This window comes from Amaranthus tricolor, chromosome 11 (genome assembly GCF_026212465.1).
Source record: "Amaranthus tricolor cultivar Red isolate AtriRed21 chromosome 11, ASM2621246v1, whole genome shotgun sequence".
Classification (NCBI taxonomy): Eukaryota; Viridiplantae; Streptophyta; class Magnoliopsida; order Caryophyllales; family Amaranthaceae; genus Amaranthus; species Amaranthus tricolor.
Window position 1 is genome coordinate 16,991,151 of NC_080057.1, and position 22,761 is coordinate 17,013,911.

A 22,761-nucleotide genomic window follows, 5' to 3' on the forward strand; every position below is an offset into this window, starting at 1 on the left:
TCCAGATCTAGATCTGTGGGTCTAATTTGTCAGGACCTAGATCCAGTCAACAGATCCCACGTATGCAGGATTGAATCCAGGTTCAAAATGAGTTCAAGCTTATTTTCAAAAATAAGTCTTCATAGTAGTCGGTTAAAAGGTGATAAAGAGTATTTTCAGCAAAAAAATATACTAAAGTTGAATTATTAAGAAATAATCAATAGTAGGAACTATCAATAGCACATATGCAATAGGTGAGTGGGATCGTTCAAAATAATATTTCCTAATATATAAAACTATTAATCATGCATATAATAATAATAATAATAATAATAATAATAATAATAATAATAATAATAATAATAATGTGCAAACTATAAATGTTTAGTTCTAAAAGTTTCTTCATAACATAATATAACTTCTAAAATAACACTTTAAAATTAATAAAGTAAATTAGTTATTACTCACTTTGTAACTTTCAGTATGCACCAATTACATTTTTAGATGAAATTTAATCCAAATGGGAAAAATAAAGTCAATGATAAAAATAAGTACTCCTAATTACAATAAAAAAAGTGAATAAATTTATAAATAAAATTAAAAGGAAAATACAGTATAAAATTAATAAGACGATCTAACATAAGAAGGCTTCAAATCTTACGAGTATGGCTTATTCAACATATCCAAGAATATTAAGCCAATCTTGCGAGTATGTCTTATTCAACATGTCCTTGAAAATTCCTATAAAATCCATGTTACTCCACAATCAATTCACATGCAAATGGCAATTGCTTGGTATTGACTAGTTTTAATTAATCCACCTAAATTATTTATTATATAATAAGTAAAATAAGTCTATATAAGGAGTCTAATTAAATAATAAGTATTCAAAAAAAAAAAAAAACATCGATTTTATTAAATTTATATAAATTAAAATATTTTGTCTAATTAAAATGTTTTACTATTCTTTTTTATTCATTCATTTAATTATACATTGGATGCACGTTTGCCTCTTTATAGAGATGTAAAGGGGAGCAAAAGTCAAACCGCCTCCCTGCCTCAATTTTCTTTAAAAAATTTTTATATACTGATTTTAGCTAGATTTAGATAATATATAACATTATATAAATTTTCAGAGTTGATATGTAATTCAGATATTCATGAAAAATCACATAGAAATTATAAAAAAAAGTTATAGAAATTATCAAAAAAACACATATGTAATTCAGAGATGTGAAGGGGAGCAAAAGTCAAACCGCCTCCTGCCTCAATTGTTCTTTTACCGTAAAATTACTATTAATTATTTTTAAATAATCCAATATTTGTATATTATTTACCAACAATAACTCTTATCACATTTTAACCGGTTATTGTAAGTACCTACCACCAACAAGGAGTAGGGGTAGACCAACAAAGAACCATTGAGGAAGAACAAATGAGTGTAACGGCTAGCTAGTAAGTACCTATAGTGTCGGTTAAAATGTAGTAAGGAGTGTGATGTGCAAATTTTCTTTAACCGCAAGTGCACGGTGTATGTGTAGTTGCAGGTCGAACACAAAGAAGTTAGGACAAGAAACTTGCTAATTTCTACTAATTATACTGCTCAAAGAGAAAAATGTTTGATTGATTGTTTTCTAATAAACTAAAAATGCAATAAGAAAGTGTGATTGAAACTATATGATGAAGAGATCTAGGGTGTCAAGAATCTCCTAAATTCTTGTATGATCAAACTCTCGTTAGTGTCTATGAAATGTCGGATTAATTGTGTGATTAAACATGATCTTGTTAATCTCAAACTCTGCTCTGTTGATTAACTATTAGATTTACACCCTACTAATTCAATTCTCACACGCTAGTTTTATTGAACGAATTAATAAGAATTTAACTAAAATTTAATTTAAAGCAAAGTTGATCCCAATTTCATATGCTAGTTCTATTGACTAGTTCAACAAAGCATATTTAATTTAGGGTTATTGGCTCAATTTAACCACTTTAATCCTAATTTCATAGACACATTCAATAATCAAATCATTGTTGACTTATAGGTTCAAACCCTAACCCTAGAAAATGAATTTACTCGCTAATCATCGTGAAAGCAATAAACACAAACCCTAGGATGATACTAGACATGGATAAATATGATAATAATGACAAATTCAAGAGAAGCAATAATTGAATACCAAAGAACACAACAATTAATTCAAAGAACAATAAATAAAGAACAAAACTAGTTTTTATTGAAGAAAGATTAATGACGAAAGTTAAAGTTCACTATAGAAAGATTAAAATTAATACACAGAATTAAATACTAAGAAAATTATGTACTAGAGGAAACTTACAATACTTGAAGGAAGATTAATGATAAAAGACTAAATTAAAACCTGAAAATTAAATGTAAATTAAAGAGTAATACAGGTCTAATGGAATGAAGAAGGAGAGAAGAAGAGGAGGAAAGAGCCCCTCCAAAGGAGACTTAACCCTAATTACTAAAAGCTAATGAATGTTTAAGGAAACTGTCGCTTAGAATAAATCCCGTGCAGCCCAGAAGTGAATCAGCCGAGTCGTCTTTCTAAAATATTGCATTGCCGCCGAGTAGGCTTTGGGGGCTGGAAAATTGCAGCAACTTCAAAAGGTCGACATTCCTTGCTCAATTGTCAGAATTCGACATATAATAATACCGTTGGAAATCTATTGAAATCTAGTTTCAATGCCATAAACATTGCATTAATGCAATCTTCCTATCAAAAGTCATGACCAAAAGAGTAAACATGTATCAAACTTCACCTCAAAACTTTTGCCTTATAAACACACTTTTACTCTTTTGCTCATTTTCTTAGTAGAACATCTTTACCCGAGCTAAAATCTCCTTAATAAACTCCGTCATCATTAAAATCATAAAAATTATGCTTAAAACAATCAAAACCACTCAAAATCTACATGAATAACCAAAATGAGTAATATAGCATAAATCTTCAAAATACGCATGAAATTGCTAGCAACGACCATCATTAAAGAGGATAAAATGATATAAATAAGTGCAAATAATTACACTTATCAAAGTGTTGTAAGCAAAAAAATTTACAAAGGTTGGATTTTTTAAAAATAACCAATAGTAGGATTATTCACAACATATTAACAATAGCATATGAAAATAGGTGGGATTAGTTAGGATAATTTTTCCTTTATTTTACGTCCAAAGAGACTCAGTTTTGAGAGGATCCTGAATGATTAGATTGGCAGTTGAAGCAGCAAAATCATTGAGATATTGGTGAAGATTAATAGTAGCTGCTAAAACAAGAGATTTATCATCTGATATCTCATTTTGAAGATGTTGCTGCATTTGAATACTCATTAATTCTGCTTGTGCTTGTTCTAACTGCATTTGTAGCCGTGAAACTTGATTTTGCAACAAAGAAATTGCACCTACACATCCATATACTGGATCTCTTATCCTTGTATTTGCTTCAAACACTAAACTGCTCACTGCATCTCCTCTCTTATTTACTGGAAGCTCCTGAAATGTCCCATAAATATACTGGCGTTTAGGGCATGCTTATATTGAGATAAATATTTATGGTCAAATCAAATTTACATTAAGAAAATAAAGTTATTAGAGTAGAAATTAAAAGATTATTATATTGTTGTGTAAGAACAGTTGCAGAGTGATGGAGAAGATCAACAAAAGAAAAATTAGTCTCCTTATTTTGATGAAAAATATTTATAAGGAAAATAAAAGTTAAACTATGAAAACAAGTTTAGAATAGAAAATAAGATAATATTGTTGTTATCAAAATTAAAAATAGTTGTAAAGTGATGATGCTATGATATTTGATTTCAGTCAGATTGTTTATCTTTGTCATGATGCATTTTAATTTAAACTTTTTATTTGCTAGTTTTGTCTCCTCCTCCACCTACTAGTCGGTTCAGGAGAACTGTTTTTCCCTTTTGACGTATACTCTAACTATTTTAACTATATAATATATTGCTTTAATTCAACAAAAAATTAATAAGAATAGTTAAAGTGTTGAAGATGAAAAAAAGAATAATATGTCCCCTTATTTAAAAGTAAAATATTAATCCAATCTCCTAAAATAAGGTTAAAAATCTTTCTTTTTCTTCATCTTTCTCATACAATATATTCTTTATTTTCATTTCTCCTTTTAAATTCACCCCTTTTTACTACCATTTATATGGTTTAATTTTTATTTTCATGTAAAATATTTACCCTCAATACATATATATTATATACTTGCTCTTAAAGATAAATATTGGAAACAACATTAGGTTACTCTAATGTAAGAGTGACAAACATTAAGTGATTTGCACCTAATCAGCATTTAAGTTTCGAGGTTAGAAATATGTCAATTTATCATTATAATAATAAATTAAAGAGGTACAACTTTACAAATTAGAGCAGAAAATAAAGGGGATGTATCGAACAAACCTGCAACAATTTGCTGACATTGCTAGCACCAAAGAGTTTATGAACAAGTGCAAATCTTTGAGGATCATCAGGAGGAAAGTAAGGAGCAAATATGCAGTCCATGACGCAACGACGCCGTAATAGCTTGCATGATGCACAAGGTGAACTTCCACTACCCATCTTAGCTGCTTTAATTAACCCCTGTAAAAATTAAATGGGGGTATAAGATAAGACTTTATTCTATAATTAAAGAAATTTAGGAAATATAGTATATTGCAGGGTTAGAAGAGGAAATTGATGAGGTATTGGACAAGGATATGATATGAAGAAGCAAAATGAGGATCGTGCATATATATATATATATATATATATATATATAGGAGACATTCAATAAGAAGGGTATTTAAAATAAGAAGGAAAAGAAGCATTATATATTCTTGATTTCAATAAGATAAAAAAAAATGTAAGGTACTATTTATCTGAAACTTATTTTATATATTGCGGCTAATGTGTAATAAAAAATAAAGTCAAGTGTGATTTAGTTAATCATATCATCATCACCCCCAGTGTTTCTCGCTCATAGGAAAGTATGATTAAGGTCTGAGTAGGAAAGTGACGCGACAACCTATATCTATAAAAGAAGAAGCAGCCGAAAAGTCTCTCGACTCAAGAAAAATCCATAAATAAGTACTTAGAAAAAGAGGGTCATGCAACAAAACGGATCGAGTGAAACATAATTTAAAATATAAATAATAAAAGTAAACATTAAATTATTTAAAAAATAAAATATAGAAGTGTAATGGAACGAGAATACATATAAGTTGAATGGATCTACGCAAAAATAATAAAATTAACTAAGGTCAAAAGTAGTCAAAACTAAGACAAACTAGAATATCAAGGAACTTGTATCGAACGACTTACAAGTTACAAGTTACAAGTTACAACCATACATTCGAGAATCTAGAAGAGGATATTAATTAACCCTGTACTAATCATGGATAAGGTTTGAATTACGAAACCCCCCAATAAAAAATATTACTCCCTCCGTTTTCTAATGTTTTTCCCATTAAAAATATTCTACTTTGGAAAGAGAAATTTAATTAAGATTTTTAAGAGATATATAAATAATAAAATATATCAATGTGAGATTTCGTTAGATTCATCTTAATGTATATTTTTTTATTATATATTTTTTATAATTTTTTTATGATGTGTATTTAAATATATTAAGGTTCAAAATTTATTTTGAAAACTTTGCAAAAAGTAAACGAAAAGAACATTTTGAAACGGATGGAGTAATAAATATTGGGATTAAAGTGGCATCAAATCTCCGTAATAGTGAAAATAATATAAGGATTGGTTAAATATCATAACTTGCAAAAAACTCTAACGGATATCGTTTTAAGGTGTCTCCTATTAGTAGAGATGTTCATTTGGGTGATCGGGTCGGTTTCGAACATGTGTCATTCGGTTCAGTTCTATTTCGAATCGGTTATTTTTCGGATGCGTATTACGGCGAGTTACACTCGGGTCAAGTTGGTTAGTCACAGTTCGGTTGAAGATTAGTTATTTGAGCTATCGGGTTAGCATCGATTCGGTGTCGGTTGAAGTTCGTGTCGTGTAGTCAATTGGTCTCGGACTGTCATCGGTTAATAATTGGTTCGATTTTACCGGGTACAGATCGAGTTCGGGTATTATTTTCTAGTAGAATTCGGCTACGAATTACTAATTACTATAAATCGAGTCAATATCAGATTAAGTTGTTAAGACATTTTTAAATTGATGATAAGATTCCCCTTGTTGAGGCAAAATAGTTAAAATGCAAATCAGTTAGTTATTATTACTTTGTTACTTTTACTTATTTGACTGTAAATTAAAATTAACGTTTTATCATTTTTCATCTAATTTGATTAAAAATAGTTAAATAAGTATTGACCATTGATTATTAATTCTAAATACATAAAACCATGTATGTATAAAATTTAATTTATTAAAATTTCTATTACTTTATTAGATTAACTAATAAGATGATTGAATATGAGTCGATCATACCTCTATGTTAAAAATTGGTTCAGGTTTACAGCATTTCGATTAAAAATTTGTTCGGGTTAAGTCGGTTTTAGCAAGATCAAGTCCGGTTTTGAGCATGATTCGGGTTGGGTATGACTCGGGTCGGTCACTATTAGGTTCGGGTAATCTCGGTTAACGGTTATATGTCGGTTATTAAAATCGGTTGCAGTTTTGGTTCAATTTTAGGATTTTCGGGCGCAACTTCGGTTCGGATAATATTGGTTCGATAAACCTAAAAAAGAAACATATTTTTGGGTTGATTAACTTTCGGTTTCGGTTCGGATTTTCGTGTCGGATCACATTTGAACAACTCTACCATGAAAATTTAATGGAAAAGAAAACTCTTAAAAGGAGTAAGGGTATTGTCAAGTGTTATTATTAAATATTGTTTGGTATAAAGAGACATGGTCGTCGATGATAGAAGATTTTGGGTGCACGCGGAATTGTGTAATTGGAATCAAATAAATATTATATTACATTTATTGAATACAAATATTTGATTACATTATAAATTGTACAACAATATTTTTGGTGGGACATTTGTTCCGCACCTATATACTCTTTGCTTATATTTTTATGTAAGCTCATGTCTCAATTATCTTTCATAAATCACAAATTTTGATTAACACTCATATTGTAATGTTATGGTATAGCCTTTACGTGGCTTAACCCATTTTTTGTGCTCATTATGTACATTTTCTTTCTATGTAAGATAGAGTATTTATAAGCACTATGTTGGTGAATAACACTTTCTTACAACGTTCTAGTATATATTCTTGCTTTTTCTTGGCCTAGATTGTTCTAAACATTTTCTAGAGTATAATTATCTAGATTTTTCAAAAATTATCTAGATTTTTTAGATTATTCTTTTTTAACACTCCCCCTAATCTAAAAAATCTTAGTACAAATAATCTTGAGCCAATATTAATGCTTCTGCCATCAACGATTGTCAATCTTGTAACTTGTTTTTGCTTCCAATGACGCTCTTGTCGCCAACATACACTTGTCTTTTTATATCGTCTGATCTTGTTTTGGTAGTTGGTACCCTTGTTACCAAAAGTTTTCCTCCAATATATTTTTCTTCAAATTTTTTTTCTCTAGTTAGTGCTCATGTCACTTTTCATAATACTTTTATAAATCTTAATTTCTCAATCTTCTAATTTTTTAAATTTCTTCAAATTCCTCTGTTAATGCCCATGTCATTAACAATCTCCATAAATTCTTCATCTATATCTTTTACAATTTTTAATTTTTTTTTTAATGTTAATGCTTATGTAATTAATCTCCCCTATTTTCATATTATTGTTAGTGCTCTTGTAACTAACTTAATTCATTAAATTTTCTTTTTATCTTTCCAATTAAGTATTTTTCTCTTAGTATTTTTTTTAAAACTATCAAAATACTCACCACACTCTTGTTATGGTTCTTCAATCCTTTCTTTGATTGCTTCATCTTACTTTGTTCTCGGCCTCCCGATCTTCCAGCTCTGATACCATGAAAGAAGTTTTTGGGTGCACATAGAACTGTGTAGTTGGACCTGAATAAAAATTAGGAAAAATTATAAAAAACTACATAATTTATAGCATCTTTTGCAAAAAACTACCTATTCTAATTTTTTTTTTTAGCAAAAAACTACCTTATATGATATTTTTGTTTTCAAAAGACAAACGCTTGACAAAAACTGTCAATTGACCGTCAATTGGGGCGTTGACTTTACATGTGATAGGCATGTAACTTCATTAAATTTACCCTTTCCTTCATTGATTTTCTTTATTTCCCTTCAATTTTTTAATTTTACCCCTGTTCTCTCCATATATACACTGTCTTCTTAATTCTTCTTTTCTTTCTTTTATCGTATTTCCATTAATCACTCCAATTACATCATGCGTTCATCTTCGACAGGAAATCCCAAAATTGATATGTCGGGTTGATAAATTTTCAAAGATTGAGTTCTTGATTTTTGGCAGTAAATGTTAGAGTACTTATCTTCATAATTTTGAATTTGAGGAAGCTTTTGGGAAAATTTGGGGAAGATAGAATAAAATCTGATACTCCAGCATTATTTTTGACCCTTTTTTCTTCCTTTTCACTTTTTAATTTAGTTGAATTTAAGGTAATTTTTGGGAAATTTTAGAGAGAACTACACTACTTTGATTATTTTCATTCTGGATTTTTGGGTTATTAAAGTTTTGAACTTTAATTGATGAAATTGGAGGAATTTTGGGTGTAATTGGATTAGTTTTAGTGTCATTAATCTTAAAGTTTTCAACTTGAATCAATGAAAGTTGAGAGATTTTTAGGGAATTATGAGTAATATGAGAAATATCATACACAACCATACTTACCCACTTAAGCACCCTCAAGACCCAACTTCGATCGGTGACCCTAACTTGTGTCTCCCACCTCTGAAGTTGAAGGGGCATGTTGGGTTGATTGGTTGGTTGGAGGGGCAGCTTGGGTTTGCTGACTAAAGTTGTATGTTGAGTGATGCTTAAGTGGTTGAGGATGGTTGCAGTAATGGTGGGTTGGTGGCACTAGGTGGGTGTGGCTGTGGGAATGGTTTACCAGTAAGTGTGAGTGAATATTAAGATTTTTTCTCTTTTTCTTTTTTTTTTTTTGTTAAAATATTGTTTAAAAATATTTTTTTAAAAAAAATACAAGAATTAATTGGATAATGTCACATGGACAATTTAACATCTCAAATTGGTCAGAATGCTAAAAGGAGGTCAGCTGCTTATCACGTGTGAAGTCAAAGACCCACTTGACAGTCAACTAACAAATTCCGTCAAATGGTAGTCTTTTGCAAATAAAAATATCATATAAGGTAGTTTTTTGTAAAAAAAATTTAGATTAGGTAACTTTTTGCAAAAAGTGTTATAAATTAGGTAGTTTGTTGTAATTTTTCCTAAAATTATATTATATTTACTGAATACAAATATTTAATTACATCATAAATTGTACAATAATATTTTTGGTGGGACACTTGTTCCGCACCTATATATATATACTATTTACTTATATTTTTATGTGAGCTCATGCCTCACTTATCTCTCATAAATCACAAATTTTGATTAACATTCATATTGTAATGTTGTGGTATAGCCTTTATGTGGCTTAACCCATTTTTTGTGCTCTTTATGTATATTTTCTTTCAATGTAAGCTAGAGTATTTATAAGCACTATGTTGGTGAATAACACTTCAACTTTTTAGTATATTCTTGCTTTTTCTTGGCGTAGATTGTTCAAAACATTTTCTAGAGTATAATCATCTAGATTTTTCTAAAATTATCTAGATTTTTTAGATTATCATAGAGGTCTCAAAAAAATATATTTTTATACTTATTAATATTTCAATAAATGGAGAAATTTTATCATGTACTATTTTATACATGTATATAGACCTGGGAAAATTTGATCCGATCCGAAAATGAACCCGGGACTCGACCCGACCCGACAAAACCCAAACCCGACCGACCCGAAAGCGACTTAATCCGAAACATGACCGACCCGAAACCGACCCGTTTTGACAGATTTAATATCAATTTTTAGAGTAATTTCAATGTTAGAATTCATTTCAAATAAAATTTTAGTTTTCAAAGTATCTCAACATATTGAGTATATCACTTGAACCCTAAAACTCATCAATAGATCTCAAAAAACACGTATTTAACGTCCTTTTAGCCATCGTAATTATTTTTCTTTAAAAACAGGACGTTATAATCATCTTAATTGAATACATGTATCTTGTTAAATCAGTCAAATGAGTTTTTAATTCTTCTACATTTCAGTAAGCAAATCAATATAATTTATACGAACGTTTCGCACGTTTGAATGAGCTTTTCAAAAAACGAATGTCGCTACCCTAAATTATAAAACGCGTATCTTATAAGACGAAATAAGTACTTAGTTAGTTGTATATCTTTCCAACATGAAAATTGTGAAGATAATTTTAACGTCATTTTTACCTAACGTTACAATTACAATAAACAAAATAACTTTTATAAAGCGCGTATCTTACAAGTCTTTCAAAATAAGTATTAAATCTCCTATTTTTCTTGCACTTAAATGAACCTGACATACCAACTATTTTTTGAAAATCGTACATGTAATTTCTCTAATGATTTTTTTTAGACATTTTAATGATTTTTTTTTTATGTTGAATTAGTCGATTGGATATTCTAATGTTTTATGGTAACCCGTTGGGTCAATCCGAACCTACCCGAAACCCAGAGTGATCCGACCTGAAACTGACCTGATCCGAAACTGACCCGACCCGAATATGACCCGACCGAAATTGATCCGACCCAAAACCCGACCGACCGACCGTTTTCCCAGGTCTACATATATATTTGTATATTTTTATTCTTTTAATTACCACAAATATATGTATACATTTATACATGAGAGTAATGAAGAATCAAATATTAATATTTCAATAAATGGAGAAATTTTATCATATAATAGTATTTTATATTTTTTTCTTTCCTTAAATTCTAAGAGTTTTTAAGACAAACTAGCACAGGAGCCCTAAAATTTGCGAAACAGACTTGTAAAGAGGGGTAAGGAAATGAAAAAAAAAAAAAAAAAAAAAAAAAAATGGGGCATGTACGCATCATCTACGTTATTTTTTCAATGTAAACTTTCTTGAACCACTAACATATCAATCATCCCACCACCACATAAACCATCATTGAAGAGTATGAGAGGAGGAGGAAGATGAGGATTTGATGCTTACAAAGACGCACTATTATAGAGGAGAAAAAAATAAAATCGTTACAGACACAATTCATTGAAAACAAAATAAGGGTATTTATTACCCTTAGGTAATGAATTGGGTTAACCCAATCTCATACCAAACAACAACTAATTTAATATTTAAGTGAATCCCTTTCATAAACACTACAAAACCATACTAAACATCCCTAATGGCCCGTTCGGTAACCAGTACTAAATGGTGGGAATATTAATCAAAAATTTTTGTAATTTTGGTAGGAGTATCTCTTGACAAGTTTAATGGTCGTGATTATACTCCTTCAACAATTTTCTTTTCTTCACAAAATGCATTTCAATACATTACCATTTGAACATGTGGTATTAGGTGGTAATAAAAAATTATGATGAAAAAAACTTTTTTATGATCAAACTTTCATTACCATGGGAATGGAAAGATAAATATCATGAAAATTCACACTATAAATTATTTTCATTTCCACTATTTAGTATCAATTACCAAACTAACCCTAAATATATTTGAAATCCAAGACATATAAGTCCTTAATTACGCTAAACAAAATTTACAAACACTAATATAAGATGATTGAATCTTATCAAAGTTCACTTATTGAGGTGGAACGTCTCCTAATAGGTGGTTGTTGCTGGTTATTAGCTTTTTGAATCTTATATTTTCTTATTAAACGTCAAAGATAATTTTTTAGCCTTAAGACTATCATATATATTTAACCGTGTTACGGTGTTATAAATCTTTTCTAGATCAAGAAACACCATAAGCAAAATAGTTTTCTCTGATTATTTTTTGTTGGGATGAGTTATCACACATCGATAAATTGAAAATGGTGTGCACGCTTTATAAGTTATTAGAGACCTTCTTCCCATTGCCATATGATTTTGGGATGATATATATCTCCTTGGCTTATGAAGTGTGTGCACTTGTGTTCCCCCATTAATATGCTGGCATTCACAATAAGTCCAGCCTAATTTAACATTTTTTCTATCATTTAACTTATATCAAAATTCAAAACCCTTAAAAATATGTTGGAGTATACTTTTTCTACCTTATAATCATGACTTTACGTATAAGTTATAACAAATTGTTATTATATTTATAAAATCAGAGACAAAGATTATCAACTTTAAATTTCAAATGTCAATTGTAGCAAGTTAAATGATGAAAAAACTAACGTTGATGTTAATACTTCTAGTTTTAGGTCCTTAGCGTATTATTTGATAAACGGATTAGCCTATATATACTATTCTCGCTGTTCTTTTGAAATTGTTTCATGACTAATGTTTATTTGTTAAATTTAGTAATGACAATAGTAAAAGAAAAAAAATGAGTGAATAGAAAAAATATGGGATAAGATAAAAAAAAAAATTAACATTAATAATCTAACTTTTCGCACATCCACTATTAATATTCCAATTTTAGATTATTATTTAATAAATCAAGCTTTGCCCTTAGATTGTTGTTAGCATATTAATTAAGTATGCTGATACCAAACTCAGGGCGAAGGTTGAATTTTTAAAAAATAAAAGATGCGCTGGCATCAAACTAAGAACAAATGCTGAATTATTAAAAAATAATCTAAAAATGAAATTATTCACGACAGACGAATAAAAGATTTGATTATTAACATCAATTTTACCTATGATAAAAAAAGTATAATGAAATTGTAAATAAAATTAGGAGAAAGACTAAATACTCATGTAATTTCAATTGATGGATAATCTACATAGCAATCTAAGAAAATAGAAAATACTATAAGCACAAGTAGAAATTCACAATCAATAATTTTTTATACCTCAATTAATTTACATTTTAAAAATATTTAGAGCCTAAAAGTAAGTATAAAATAATAGCAAAAAAATATAAATTAAAATAATTAATATTTAAGGTACTTAATTTCAAAAATCATATACAATCCGACATTTTATGCATGCCGTATCCAACCTAACTATAAGTTTAACATAATTGACTTTTTTATATATTACAGCTTAGGTTAAGGTAGGAAAAAGATTAGGTGGTAATCAAATCTAATACCTTACTTGAAAAAATTGATACATACTTTTAACGAAATAAGATCTGATTTTTTAAGTGACTATACATATTATTTACTCGTAATATAGCCAAGTTAATTCTTCCTCCATTCTATCATACTTATTATGTTCCACTTTATTACGCAATTCAATATATTGATTTGATCATATTTTGAGTTATGCAAAACTATAAACTATAAAAAATTAATATTATGAAAATATCCGATTAGACGATTTAAATAAGATCTCACTTCATCATATTTTTTCTTACAATAACCGTAATTTATAAAATAAAGGAAAATGATATATACAGCCCCTAGGACTGTATATAAGAAAGAATCTTGTATTTAATTAATATTATTTTTACTTTGAAAACATAAGTATTTAATTATACTTTATTATTTTATTATTTATTATTTCTTGGGAAGTTAAAATCATTATATAAAATATTATTTATTTTTTAATTTCTAGATTAAATTCTCTTAAAAATTTAAAATTATTAATGATAAAAAGAATTTTTTAATTTTTATATACAGCCCTAAGTACTGTAAATATCATTATCCTATAATAAACTTGAATAAGAAACAGTACGAAACTTGAATACGCGATTAGAAGTTTAGAAGCAATGACCACCGCCTCGGCGCGTGATAGGTTGGCATCCAGGCAAATGTTCAATTCCAGATTCCCATTTGACTATTTTTCCCTTCCTTATTTGGATTTTCCACCCACATGTGAATAAGATTCTAAAAGTACAACACAAAACATAAATAGTTATGGTATAATTAATATGGAGGTAAAGAAACAGATCAACTGGGTTAACTAAGAAATGGTTTAACATATAATTAAGAGGGTGGATTTTAAAAAAAGGAAAATGCTAGTCTAATTATAAGAGACCTTAATTAAGAGTGTAAACGGTCTCAATTGTCAACGTGAATGTTTGTTGGCACACTCGCATGCAAAAATAACAAAAAAAATAAAAATAAAAATAAAAATAAAAATTACCGCCTAATAATAGATAAAATATATCTGACAACTTAGTAGCGACTAAAACATCAAGTCGCCCAATGTAAATATTGTCACTACTTAGGTCCCGTGTAGCGGTTGGAATTGTAGTGATTGATGTAACAACTTATGAATGCATTGAGTTGTGTGTTACTATCCTTTGTAATAGTAACACATTTGTTTCCTCTTAAAATCTTGCACTATATATATGTGCAAATTCTTGTAATACTGATATAGATAATGAAATAGAAGATAAATCGATATAAGTTTATCTCTTATACTACTTTTCTCCTTATATTCTCCCTACCTTTTAATATGTTATCAGCACTAATTTTCGCTCTCAAAAATCCAAGAAGATTATTAGCAGACATGACTACATTATTTCTACACAACATAAAATCTTTTTTTAATTGTAAAAATATCACCCTGGGATAAATGCCCGAGTGGTCCGAAAATTATAATTTAAGTAAATCGTCAAGGGTTCGATTCTGAAAAAAAAATTAATAATAATAAAAAAATAATACAATAAAATTTTTTTTTACCATTTTTTAAAATCTTGGAGATCAATTATGAAAATGGTCTTTTTACCCCATATAAATAGGGTCTTCTACCCGTCACAAACACACATACACCACTCACACCTTATCCCAAACACAATAAATAAATAAATTTTTTTTCTTCATCTTCTTGTTCCTTCAACCATCCATGGCAAACAATACATCTACAAACACCCACATCAATCCAATTGCCGACAATATAAGTAGAATACTAGAAGCATTCCTTATCATTATGGGTTTAATTGTATTACTCGTAGCGCTAATGCTCTACCTGATTATCCAAAAATAAATTATAAATCTTGTATTTGTTTAGCAATTTGTATTTTGTTTTATCATCTATTAATACTATCTACTTTATTTTTATTTATCATTATATTGTGCTTATTATATTTGAGATATTAAATCAGAGAGAGATCATACTAATATGCTTTAATATCTCTAATAATACACAAAATCATTAAATAACCTTGTCATTTTCTCAATTGTAGAAAATAATGGCTGATCTCAAAAAGAGAGAATTCAATGCCCTGGAATTAACAGGAAACAATTTTATACAATGAGCCTCAGATGTCAAATTATATCTAAAAGGAAAAAGTTTATTATACACAATAATTGAACTTAATCCCGCCGACAAAGGAAAGGGTATTGAAAGAGATCCCATAAAAATTGAGGAAGATAAGGCAAAAGCTGCATCAATTTTGAGATCATTTAACCGACAGTCTCAAACACGAATACACCAATTATGAGGACCCAAAATTACTTTGGGAAGAGCTAAATGAAAGATTTGGCCATAATAAAAGTGTACTTCTCCCAAAGGCCATCGATGAATGGCGAGAGTTAAGATTTCAAGATTTCAAATCAATTAGTGATTATAATTCAGCCCTTCATCTGATAAAATAAAAATTAGTCTATTGTGGACAAATAATAACAGATGAAGAAATGATAGAAAAAAACATTGTCAACCTTTCACGTAAATAACATTTTGTTACAACAACAATATCGTGAAAGGCATTTCAAGAAATATCATGAATTGCTGAAAACACTTCTTGTTGCGGAACAAAATAATGAACTATTATTGAAAAATCACAATAGGAGACCTGTAGGGACTATGCTCTTTAATAAGACAATTATGATTGAGAGGAATGTGCGCCATCAAGGTCGTGGTAACTATTTCATAAGAGGCAAAGGTCGTGGAAAATATCATGAAAAGAGCGGCATGAATACTTTTGAACAAGGAAATTTCTATGAAAGAAATATATTTACCCCCCGAAATGATAATTTTAAACAAGTCCAGAAACACAAAAGCACATGTAATAGATGTGGCATGACTGGACATTGGGGGCGAACTTGCCGTACCGCCAAACATTTAGTGGATTTATATCAAGCTTCCCAAATAAACAAAGCAAAAGGGGCAGAAGCAAATTTTGTAAATGAAGCAAGTACATCTGGGCCCATCTTAGATGTGTCCGATTTCTTTAATGAGGATGTGAACCTCCACAAACTTGATCCCCAAGAAGAAGATAATTACATCTTTTGAGATGACTAGATGCATTTTCTGTTTATCTAACTTGTTTTCATTTGATAAGTTGTAATTCTCTACTTATGTTTTTGTATTGAGTATTCTGGCTTTATATTAATAATATAAATTTTTTTTCTTCTCTTGTCTTAGAAAAGGAAATGTCAGTAAGTGGATCAACATTTCATTGCCTCCTGGACAGTGGAGGAACACATACGATATTGAAAAATCAAGAATATTTTTTAAACCTAAGATTGCTTGAGGCAAATGTTAATACCATATCAGGAATAGCAAATTAATCGAAGGCACTGGAAAAGCATGCATCATACTCCCTATGGGGACAAAATTAGTAATAAATGATGCACTATACTCAAGTAAATCTCGAAGAAATCTTATCAGTTTCAAGGCAATACGGCAAAATGGTTACCATATGAAAACCAAAACCATAAATGGAAAAGAATTCTTATGCCTTACAGCAGAAAGTAATGGAACGAAAATTATCCTTGAAAGGATGCTAGCATATTCATCGGGGTTGTATCTCACTCATATACGCTCGATTGAAATAAATGTAATAAGACTAGACAATAAGGAGCTATTCACTTTATGGCATGACTGCTTAGGTCATCCTGGCACTGGGATGATGTATAAAATAATAGAAAATTCAATCGGGCATCCACTAAGAAATATTAAGATTCCCCAGTCAAATGAGCTCTTATACACCTCTTGTTCTCTTGGAAAATTTATTACTAAACCATCAGTAAATAAGATTGTTACTGAATCTCCTATATTTCTTGAAAGAATTCAAGGAGATATATGTGGGCCAATTAATCTACCATGTGGACCTTTTAGGTACTTCATGGTCTTAATAGACGCTTCCACAAGATGGTCACATGTAAGCCTTCTATCGAGTAGAAACAATGCATTTGAAAAACTACTTGCACAAATCATCCAATTGAAAAATCATTTTTCTGATTATACAATAAAAAGTATTAGATTGGACAATGTCGGTGAATTCACATCTCAAACTTTTAATGATTATTGCATGTCAATTGGAATTAAAGTGGAACACCCTGTGCCACATGTTCACACACAAAATGGTCTTGCTGAATCCTTAATTAAGAGATTGCAATAAATTGCAAGACCACTACTAATGAAATCAAAATTACCATCATCGGCCTGGGGTTATGCAATATTACATGCAGCATCATTGATTAGGGTAAGACCTACAGCTTATCATAATTATTCACCAATGCAATTAGTAGCTAGTCATGAACCAAATATTTCACATTTGAAAATCTTTAGATGCGCTGTATATGTGCACATTGCTCCCCCTCAACGTACAAAAATGGGTCTACAAAGAAGAATGGGAATATATGTCGGTTTTGAATCTCCATCAACCATTCCGTATCTTGAACCATTAACTGGTGATCAATTTCAAGCTAGATTTGCTGATTGCCACTTTAATGAGACAATATTCCCATCCTTAGGGGAGAGAATGTGGACTTACAGAAAAGAAATATGGAACTTATTTGGAAAGCAACACATTTAGAATATTTAGACCCAAAAACAAAATCATGTGGACAAGAAGTACAACGATTGTTCATCAACAAAGTGTTGCTAATCAATTACCTGATGCATTCACAGATACTAAGAGAATTATAAAATCACATATACCAGCAACAAATACTCCTACTCGAATAGAAATTCCTGATGAAAAGGCAAAAAGTGATGAAATTGTTGTGCAAAGAAAGCGTGGAAGGCCACTTGGTTCAAAAGATTTAAAACCAAGAAAATTGAGAAAACAAGAAGGTGCACCAAATGATACTCAAAATGAAAATGAAAATAAAGGAGAAAATCAAGACATCTCCGATAATGAAAAAGATGAAAATTATGAAACCTCAACAAATTATATTTTCTCCAAGAAAAAATAAAATCGAAAAAGGGTCATTCCAAATGAATCCTTTGCTTATTCCGTAGCTATTGATATAATAAATGATGAAAATGATCTTGAGCCAATATCGATAAATGAATGCAGAAAAAGACCTGATTGGCCAAGATGGAAAGAAGCAATTGAGGCAGAATTAAAATCATTAGAAAAAAGAGAAGTTTTTGGGCAAATTTTACAAACTCCAAAAGGCATAAAACCCGTAGGCTTCAAATGAGTATTTGTAAGAAAAGAAATGAGAAAAGTAAAATTGTCAGATACAAGGCAAGACTTATAGCTCAAGGTTTTTCTCAAATGCCAGGAATTGATTATGAAAAAACATATTTCCCAGTAGTTGATGTAACCACACTCAGATTTTTGGTAAGTTTAACAGTTTTTCAATGCCTACACATGAGATTGATGGATGTCATAACTGCCTATTTATATGGGTCACTTGACACAGACATCTATATGAAGGTCCCTGAAGGACTAAACTTACCAATAAAGAATGTACCTAGAGAAATGTTTTCTATAAAAATTAAATCATTGTATGGATTAAAGCAATCTGGGTGAATGTGGTATAATCGTTTGAGTGAATACCTTATGAAAGTAGGATTCAAAAACAACCAAATTAGCCCATGTGTATTCATCAAACGATCTCAATTCGGTTTCGTAATAATTGCTGTGTATGTAGTATGACTTAAATCTGATCGGAACTTCAAGAGAAATTGAGATAACAGCTAAATATTTGATGAGGGAATTTGAGATGAAGGATTTAGGAAAAACTAAATTCTATCTTGAACTACAAATTGAACATTTGAAAAGTGGAATATTTGTCCATCAGAGCAATTATACTGAGAAAGTTTTGAAACGATTTTACATGGACAAGGCTCATCCACTAAGTTCCTCAATGGTGATACGATCACTAAACATAAAGGATGACCCATTCCGTCCACAAGAAGAAGACGAAGAAATTTTAGGCCCGGAAGTGCCATACTTGAATGCCATTGGTGCCTTAATGTACTTAGCAAATAATACAAGACATGATATAGCATTTTCTGTAAATTTTTTAGTTAGGTATAGCAATGCACCAACAGAAAGACATTGGAATGGGGTACAACATCTATTTCGATACCTAAAGGGAACTATAGACCTTGGATTATTTTTCCAGTCAGGAAATGATGCCATACTCACTGGATATGCTGATGCAGGATATCTATCTGATCCACATATGGCCAAGTCAAAAACTGGAAATGTATTTACATATGCAGGAACCGTAATATCTTGAAAATCAACAAAACAAACTCTAACGGCTACATCCTCAAATCATGCAGAACTTATAGCTTTATATGAAGCCAGCCGAGAGTGTGTATGGTTGAGATCCATGATCAGCCAACTCCAAAAAGATTGTGGCTTAAACGATACAACTAGGGCACCAACTACAATTTATGAAGATAATGATGCAAGTATCAACCAAGTCAGAGAAGGATACATCAGAGGAGACAAAACAAAACACTTATCACCAAAATTATTCTTCGCACATGATCTGTAGATAGATAAAAAGATAAAAGTCCAAGAAATTCAATCCTGTGAAAACCCCGCTGATTTATTCACAAAGTCACTCCCGTCAAAGCAATTCGAGTATTTGGTATGCAAGATTGGAATGTGCCGATTTCGAGACATATGTTAACTTTAGGGGGAGAAATATGTTCATTGTACTCTTTTTTCCTTTGATCAGGTTTTTTTTTTATCCCACTGGGTTTTTCTTGAAAATGGTTTTTAATCAGATAGTTTTAGGATTATGAATGTCATAATAAAATTTCCACATATATGTAATGCATTCAAAGGGGAGTTTTGTAATTGATGTAACAACTCATGAATGCATTGAGTTGTGTGTTACTATCCTTTGTAATAGTAACACATTTGTTTCCTCTTAATATCTTGCACTATATATATGTGCAAGTTCTTGTAATACTGATATAGATAATGAAATAGAAGATAAATCGATATAAGTTTATCTCTTATACTACTTTTCTCCTTATATTCTCCCTGCCTTTTGATAAGAATGAATTAGTTGTCATTTTGTTGCCATTGGCGACTAGTAGACTCAGTTAGACAGTTACCAATGAGTCGCCACAAGTAACTAAATCCCAACTCAGTTGTAGACCTGTAGTCGCTAGATTTAACAAAACACTATAAAAAATAAAATTTTATACTACTATTAGTTTAGAGAGATATATTTTATGACATTTAATTAAAATATCACTATTTTGCATTTCTAATGGGATATTTAGTGGTTTTAGTGACATTTATTAGACCTTTTATCTGCAAAATAAAAAATCATATTAAAATTTTTCATGACGTTCACTACAAAAAACTCTTCATTTAGCGATGGAAAAATGGCGACAGGAACAGCTGGTCGCCAATGGCGACGACAAGGCGAGGGAAAAAGGGGTCGCAAAAGCAAAAAGCAACTTGGCGACGACTTAGCGAGGAACACGTGGGTCGCAAAGCAAAAAGAGCAATGGCGACGGCCCTTAGAGCGTCGCCCGTTGGTCGCCAAATAAAACATTTGGATTTTATTTTTTTCCAGATACTGGGCGACGGGTTCCCGGGTCGCCTGGGCGTCGCCTATTTTCTCTTTCTTGTTTGTTTTTTAGTTTATAACTTGGCGACGGGTATGTTACGTAGCCATTTGGTCGCCCTAGTTTTGAATTTGAATTCAACAATGGCGATGGTTGGTTTGTTTATCGCTTTTTCATCGCCGTTTTGTCGCTGTTATTCTATAAATAACCCACTGATTGTTGTCCATCGTAGTATATTTTCGAAGCTTTGGAAGCTAAAAAATTTGTAGTATATTTTCGAAGCTTTGGAAACTAAAAAATTTGTAGTATATTTTCGAAGCTTTGGAAGCTAAAAAATTTGAAAAGGTTAGTGAGTTTTTTGTTTTTTTTATATGAGTTAATTTTATTTATTTTTATTATTTATATTTAGTTTCTATTGTCATTAATTTTATTATTTAATTTGTACATATTTTATTTTCTTTGTTATTTTTTTGAGTTTTTATATTTTTTATTATTTTATATTTTATTTTAATTGACATTAGTTTGCTTTATTAGTTTTTATTAGAATAATTATATTATTATTATCATATATATATATATATTTATTGTCATTAATTTGAAAAGGTTAGTGAGTTTTTTGTTTTTTTTATATGAGTTAATTTTATTTATTTTTATTATTTATATTTAGTTTCTATTGTCATTAATTTTATTATTTAATTTGTACATATTTTATTTTCTTTGTTATTTTCTTGAGTTTTTATATTTTTTATTATTTTATATTTTATTTTAATTGACATTAGTTTGCTTTATTAGTTTTTATTAGAATAATTATATTATTATTATCATATATATATATTTTTTTATTGTCATTAATTTGAAAAGGTTAGTGAGTTTTTTGTTTTTTTTATATGAGTTAATTTTATTTATTTTTATTATTTATATTTAGTTTCTATTGTCATTAATTTTATTATTTAATTTGTACATATTTTATTTTCTTTGTTATTTTCTTGAGTTTTTATATTTTTTATTATTTTATATTTTATTTTAATTGACATTAGTTTGCTTTATTAGTTTTTATTAGAATAATTATATTATTATTATCATATATATATATTTTTATTGTCATTAATTTGAAAAGGTTAGTGAGTTTTTTTTTTTTTATATGAGTTAATTTTATTTATTTTTATTATTTATATTTAGTTTTTATTGTCATTAATTTTATTATTTAATTTGTACATATTTTATTTTCTTTGTTATTTTCTTGAGTTTTTATACTTTTTATTATTTTATATTTTATTTTAATTGACATTAGTTTGCTTTATTAGTTTTTATTAAAATAATTAAATTATTATTATCATATATATATTTTTATTGTCATTAACTTACTTTTTTGATAAGTTGAATGATTATGTTATTATATTATATTTAGGTGTTAAAAATGAGTTCTAGGCAAGAAAGAAGTTGGATGTACAACCGACGAAAAAATGAAAAGTTTAGTTTAAGATTTATGAGAGGGTTGGAAGAGTTTTTAGATTTTGCTCGTACACAAAGCATGAGTTCTGAGATTAGATGTCCTTGTAAAAAGTGTAAAAATTGTTGTTTTAAGGAAGTAGATGAAATAAGGGAACATCTAATGAGAAGGGGGTTTGTTGAAAATTACTATGAGTGGGAATATCATCAGAACACAGAGATCGGAACAACATCTGATGTTGCAGCGGAAGTCGGAGAGCAATCGTCAAACAATCCAAATCCATACGCACAAATGGTGCATGATGCAACAGCAAGTTTGTTTCCAGGCAATTACTATCACTTTTTTCCCTCACAGTATAATGTAGAGTCAGTAGATAATGAACCACCGGTACACGTTGACGAAAATCCAAACACACAGTGTCAACAATTTTTTGAAATGTTAAATTCTGTAAATAGTCCTCTGTATGAAGGTTGTAAAAATC

The 22,761-nt window shown here is 29.6% G+C and overlaps 1 protein-coding gene across 1 annotated transcript; it reads right to left on the bottom strand.

Moving 5' to 3' along the window:
- Positions 1-3,166: 3,166 nt before the first annotated feature.
- LOC130826570 (LOB domain-containing protein 12) lies at positions 3,167-5,350 on the bottom strand. Its single transcript, XM_057692150.1, has 3 exons — positions 5,345-5,350; positions 4,424-4,603; positions 3,167-3,493 (listed from the first exon to the last, which is right to left on the bottom strand). Exons 1-3 carry the CDS (start codon positions 5,348-5,350, stop codon positions 3,167-3,169), a joined length of 513 nt encoding a protein of 170 aa, XP_057548133.1.
- Positions 5,351-22,761: the final 17,411 nt, after the last annotated feature.